We start from the raw sequence: 6,744 nt of genomic DNA on the forward strand, positions 1-6,744 counted from the left end.
ACGGAAACTCAAACTCAGCCACACACCACAACGCAAATCCACCCCCATCTGGCACGGCTTGGCGCGGGCAGTGGCGCGGGCGGTTAAGCGGCAGGCACAACAAGTAGTGAAAAGTGTATATGATGATGAGGATTATCTTTTGGCTTTGATTCTAAAAGAAGACGCAATGGTAGAATCACAATGCAAAGAAAAACTAGAAAAATACTGTAAAGCACTAACAAATGCGACAATAGAACCAAAAGATGTTCACAACAAATTTAAAGACTTTTGTGAGGATAAAAAACAGAAAACAAAATGTACAGGATTGAAAAGCAAAATCACTCAAAAATGTACTGAATTCAAAAATAAACTAGAAGGAAAATTAGCAAATCTACCAGATAAGGATTGTAAAGAGGATGAGCGACAATGCCTATTTTTGGAGGGAGCATGTCCAACAGAACTTAAAGATGATTGCAATACTTTGAGAAATAAGTGTTATCAGAAGAAACGTGATGGTGTAGCAGAAGAAGTCCTTTTGAGGGCACTTCGTGGGGATTTGGAGGAGGAAGCTGGATGCAAAAAGAAAATCAAGAACGTTTGCTCAAAAATAGGCCAAGAAAGTGATGAGTTGACATTGTTGTGTCTTGATCAGAAGAAAACATGTGCAAATCTTGTAGAAAAAGGAAAAAGTAAATGTGATACTCTGAAACAAGAAGTTGAAGAAACACTTAAAAAGAATAAATTACGAGGAAAATGTCTACCATTACTTGAGCAATGTTATTTTCACAGAGGAAACTGCAAAGATATATCAAAATGTAATAAATCATCCAAAAACTGTTATGAATATTTGCCAGTCTGTGATAAATTGGCAGAAGAGTGTGAAAAAAAAAGCATCATTTATATGCATCCGGGACCCGATTTTGATCCAACTAGGCCAGAGCCTACGCTAGCAGAGGACATAGGGCTGGAAGAGCTTTATAAGAGGACAGAGGAGGATGGAGTTTTTATTGGAAAGCAACATGTAAGAGATGCAACAGCTTTATTGGCGTCGTTGGTTAAAAATGATCTTAAAAAAGAAAAATGCGAAGAAGTCCTTGCAAACAAATGCAAAAACTCTCATGAACATGAAGCTCTAGAAGATTTATGTAATAATAATACTCCTAATACGAACGGAACAGAAAAATGCAAAGAATTAAAAGAAGATGTTGAAGAAACGTGCAAAATTCTTACTTTAAAAGTCAATAATCGTCTTTTTGATATAAGAAATTCTGAAACCATTGAATGGGGCAAGTTGCCAACATTTATTAGCAAAGAAGACTGTGCAAAATTAGAAACATATTGTTTTTATTATGAAGGAAGTTGTCCAAGTGGTAAAGATGCATGCAAAAATATAAGAGCAACATGTTATAGAAAAGGGCTTAATGCACGAGCAAATGATATATTGCAAGAAAATATGCGTGGGTTATTACGTGGTTCAAATGAAACCTGGCTTAAGAAATTTCAACAAGAATTAGTAAAAGTATGCAAAGAACTAAAAGAAAAAAACAAGGGAAGTTTCCCAAACGATGAATTATTTGTTTTATGTATACAACCAGCAAAAGCAGCACGATTACTTACATACGATCATCAAATGAAGACCGTTTTTCTACGTAAACAATTGGATAAAAAACGAGATTTTCCGACGGACAAAGATTGCAAGAAATTAGGGAGAAAGTGTGAAACTTTAGGAAAGGATTCAAATCAGATCCAATGGCCATGTTATACGCTAAAGCAGCAATGTGATCGTTTAGGAACTACAGAAATCTTGAAACAAGTTTTATTGAATGAACACAAGGATACTTTGAAAGACCAAGAAAGTTGTGTAAAGTATCTAAAAGAAAAGTGTAATAAATGGTCTAGAAGGGGCAATGATCGTTTTTCTCTTGTATGTGTTTTTCTGGAAAGTACGTGTAAGCTGATGGTAGAAGACGTACAAGATAGATGCAAAGTATTCAAAGAAAATACAGATGGAATATATATTATTAAATTCCTTGAAACTAATAACACACTAGAATCATTAGCAGGGGTTTGCCCTCCTTGGCATCCATACTGTGATAGATATGGACCTAATTGCCCAGATCTTCTTGGAAAAGATACGCTTTGTAAAAGTCTTAAAAAGTATTGTAAGCCATTTTATAAAAGAAAGGTTTTAGAAGATGCTCTTAAAGTAGAGCTTCGAGGAAATTTAAGTAATATAACTAAATGTGAACCTGCATTAGGAAGATATTGTGCAGTATTGAAAGACGTAAATAATGCGTCAATCAGCAGTTTATGTAAAGATAATACCGAAAGTAAAACTAAAAAGACCGATGAAGTTAGAAAGAAACTTTGTCTAAAATTAGTGGAAGAGGTGGAAGAGCAATGCAAAGTATTACCAAAAGAACTGGAATATGAAGAAAAAGACCTAAAAGATGATTTTGGAGCATTTGAAAAACTTAAAGAACAAGCAGAGAAAGCAATAAACAAGTCCAATCTTGTTTTATCACTCGTTAAGAAAGATGGAAATGATACATCGAAAAGTAATAGCAAGAACAAGGATAAGAATGCCATTTCAAACAAACAAGATACCACAAAACATGTGAAAATACTGCGGAGAGGAGTTAAGGATGTACTTGTAACAGAATTGGAAGCCAAGGCATTTGATTTGGTAGCAGAAGTATTTGGAAGATATGTAGATTTAAAGGAAAGATGTGAGAAATTGACTTCAGATTGCGGGATTAAGGAAGATTGCAAAGAGTTAAAAGATGTCTGTGAAAAGATACAAGGAGTATGTTCGAAACTAAAACCACTGAAAGTGAAGCCGCACGAAATAGTCACAGAAAGCACAACGACGACCACGACGACAACAACAACCGTTACCGATCCGAAGGCAACAGAATGCAAATCTTTACAGACAACAGATACATGGGTTACACAGACTTCGACACATACCAGCACGTCTACCATCACATCTACAATCACATCAAAAATAACATTGACATCAACAAGGCGGTGTAAGCCTACAAAGTGTACCACAGGGGATGATGCAGAGGACGTGAAACCGAATGAGGGATTGAAGATGAGTGGGTGGAATGTGATGAGGGGGGTGATAGTAGCAATGGTTATTTCGTTCATGATTTAGAAAGAAAATGAGCAGGATTTAATGATGAGCATGTATATTTAGTAAATAAACGAGCAGGGTAGGACAGGAAAGAGTAAAGTAGATTGAGTCATCTCTTCAGCATCAATTGAAAGTGCATTACACATGAAATCACGTGTTCCTTATCTAATTGGCCACTATTCTTTGTCTAAATAGCCTTTATTTCTGTATATATTGCTTTTTTGCAATCCATTTACCACATTGATTTTTACGTTTATCTCGCGTTTACCCCGCATTTACCCCACACAAATTTAAAGTATCGCGAAGCAGCCCAACTAGCAGGCAGCGGGCACCTCTTAAATATATTTGTACACATAATACCTGTCTATCACAAGCTTTATTTCACTTTTTACTTGAACTCCCTTAAAATTAATTAAAAATAATCTAATACTTGACTTAAATATGGAAACATAACTCTAATATCACATGCAACCGAAACACGTTAATGGAAACCCAAACTCAGCCACACACCACAGCGCAGCCCACCCCCGTCAGGCACAGCTTGGCGCGGGCGGTGGCGCGGGCGGTTAAGCGGCAGGCAAAAGCGGCGCAAGGAGCTAGTGTATATGAAGAAGAAGAGTATCTTTTGGCTTTGATTGCAAAAGAAGATGTTAAAAATGATAAGAAATGCAAAGACAAAGTGGAAAAATACTGTAAAGAACTAAAAGATTCCAAACTAGAACCAAGAAAGATACATAAAAAACTTGAAAGTTTCTGCAAAAATGGTGAAGCGGAAAAAAAATGCACAGAATTGAAAACCAAGGTTGAAGAAAAATGTACTAAATTCAAAACACAACTTACTGAAGTTATCAAAAAAGAAAATTCAGAATTAACAAATAATATTTGCAAAGAAAATGAACGGCAATGTTTGTTTTTGGAAGGAGCATGCTCTACAGAACTTAAAAATGATTGCAATAGTTTGAGAAATAAGTGCTATCAAAAGAAGCGTGATGAAGTAGCAGAAGAAGCTCTTTTAAGAGCGCTCAGTGATGATCTTAAAGATACAAAGACATGTAAAGGAAAAATTAAGGATGTTTGTCGTACATTGGGTCAAGAAAGTAACGAGTTGATGCAAAGATGCTTCGATACAGACTCTTTATGCACATCTTTAGTAAAAACAGCAGAAGAAAAGTGTAAATTTTTGAAGAAAGAAATAGAGAATGTATTAAAACCTAATGGAGAGTTGCAAAAAAAAGGGCATTCTTTGCTTAAAGAATGCCACTTTTATGGACAAAACTGCAAAAGTTCAGATAAACCAGAATGTGAAAAACTTGTAAATAAAGCTAAAGAAAAAAAGATTACCTACAAAAAACCAAATTCAGACTTTGATCCTACAAAAACAAAAACTACAATTGCGGAAAAAATAGGTTTGGAAGAACTTTATAAGGAAGCAGCAGCACAAGGAGTTCTGATTGGAAGAGTACTAGAAGGAGATATTGTTGATTTATTAGTGTTTTTGTCAGGGAAGAAGTCTTTTAGTGAGACTCAATGCAAGGAAGTGTTCACTACTAAATGTGATTCTATTAAATATTTGGCAGAAAATATAGAAAAATTATGTGGAAATAAAACAGAACGTGAAAATAGATGTAAAGAATTTGATGAAGAATTTAAAAAAAAAAAGAATACATTAACTGCAAAACTTGAAAACAGTCAATTTGAAGATGAGATTGCATTATGGGATGGATTACCAACTTTCCTTACTGAAAATGAGTGCACAAGATTACAGTCAGATTGTTTTTATTTTGGAGGTCAAACGTCTTTTGAAAAACGATGCAATAATGTTAGGCTAGGGTGTTATAAAAGAGGGCGTGACGCACTTGCAAATCAAGCATTACAAGACAAACTGAGAGGGAATTTTCATGACAGAAACGATAAATGGCCTGAGACGCTTCAAAAAGAGCTGGTAAAAGTATGCATGGGTCTGGAAGGAAAAAGCGATGAGTTATTTGTGTTATGTGTGCAACCGATAGAAGGATCCTATGTATTATTATCAGATTTACATATAAAAACAGATTTATTACAGAAAAATTTGAACGAAAAGCGGGATTTTCCTACGAAGCGGGATTGCAGGGAATTGCAAAAGAAATGTAATGATCTAAAACAAGACTTTGAGGAACTTGAGTGGCCTTGTCTTACGCTGAAACACCATTGCAATCGATTGAATATTACAGAACAATTAGAAGAAAGGTTCTTGGAAGAAAAGGTGAAGGATTTGGACAAATTGGATTCATGTTTAAAAAACCTGAAAGAACAATGTCATAAATGGAGTAGAAGAGGAAGAACGCAGTTTGCATTCACATGTGTAGCGCAGAATATTACTTGCAAGATTCTTACAGAAAGTGTAGGGTCTAAGTGTACTACATTGGAAGCGCGCATCGAAGCAAGTGATGTTATAAATCAAGCAAATAAAGATGACAAGAAGGAAACGATTTGTAGCTCCTGGGCACCCTATTGCAGCAAGTTTATCTCAAGTTGTCATAATTTAACGACTGCTGGTGGTGGAAAATGTGAAAAGCTTAATGAGGAGTGTAAATCATTTATTGAAAGGAAAGATTTGGAGGAAAAAGTAGTCTATGAATTAAAGGGTAGTTTAAAAACGAAGCAAGAGTGTCAGAATACACTTGACAAATATTGCACACAATGGACAAATGCAAAAAATAAGCTTAAAACTTTATGTACTGATACTACTAATGGCAAGAACAACACTGAAGTTAGAAAAAAACTTTGCAAAAAATTAGTGGAACGAGTGAAAAGTCAATGCCCTGAATTGCAGAAAAAACTTGCAGAGGCCAATAAAGAGCTGGAGAAGAAAGCTAGCGAATATGAGAATATCAAAAAAGAAGCAGAAGATGCAATGAAAAAAGCAAGTCTTGTTTTATCAAAAGCAAAAGCAGAAAACAATAAATCAGAAAACGAAGTTGTGCCTAGTGTACCAGCCGCACCTAGTGGAAAAGACACGAAGCCGTTTAGACTTATAAGAAGAGATGCAACAGTGAAAGTAACAGAAGACGAAGCAAAAGCATTTGATTTGGTAGCACAAGCATTTGGACTCTATGTAGAATTGAGAGAGATATGCCATGATTTACTAAAGGGATGTGGATTTAAAAAGGAATGTGATTGTGAAAATCAATGTGAGAAAATAGAAAACACATGTAAAAAATTGAAACCACTGGAAGTAAAACCATACGAAGCAACAACTAAAAATGTAACAACCACAACTACAACCACCACCACCACCACCACAACCGTTACAGATCCAAAAGCAACAGAATGTAAATCTCTACAGACGACAGACACGTGGGTCACAAAGACGTCAACCCATACTAGCACCTCCACAACTACATCTACAGTCACATCGAGAATAACACTGACGTCGACGAGGCGGTGTAAGCCTACGAAGTGCACCACCGGAGACGATCCAGAGGATGTCAAGCCAAGTGAAGGTTTAAGAATGAATGGGTGGAGTATAATGAAGGGGATGATAGTAGCAATGATAATTTCAGTTATGATTTAAAGGGAAAATGGGCAGGATTTAATAATGGGCATGTATATTTACTAGATGAATGAGGATAGGGCAGGAAAGAGTA

The 6,744-nt window shown here is 35.8% G+C and overlaps 2 protein-coding genes across 2 annotated transcripts; both read left to right on the top strand.

Moving 5' to 3' along the window:
* Positions 1-58: 58 nt before the first annotated feature.
* Positions 59-3,139, top strand: T551_03718 (uncharacterized protein; the record flags this gene model as incomplete). The annotated part of the gene is made up of 1 exon (XM_018375981.1): positions 59-3,139. The coding sequence occupies one exon, from the start codon at positions 59-61 to the stop codon at positions 3,137-3,139; it is 3,081 nt and encodes a 1,026-aa protein (XP_018227807.1).
* A 463-nt stretch (positions 3,140-3,602) lies between these two features.
* On the top strand, positions 3,603-6,671 carry T551_03719 (uncharacterized protein; the record flags this gene model as incomplete). Its single annotated transcript, XM_018375982.1, has 1 exon — positions 3,603-6,671. The coding sequence occupies one exon, from the start codon at positions 3,603-3,605 to the stop codon at positions 6,669-6,671; it is 3,069 nt and encodes a 1,022-aa protein (XP_018227808.1).
* Between the last annotated feature and the right edge of the window lie 73 nt (positions 6,672-6,744).

The sequence above is a fragment of the Pneumocystis jirovecii genome (assembly GCF_001477535.1).
Source record: "Pneumocystis jirovecii RU7 chromosome Unknown supercont1.41, whole genome shotgun sequence".
NCBI lineage: Eukaryota > Fungi > Ascomycota > Pneumocystomycetes > Pneumocystales > Pneumocystaceae > Pneumocystis > Pneumocystis jirovecii.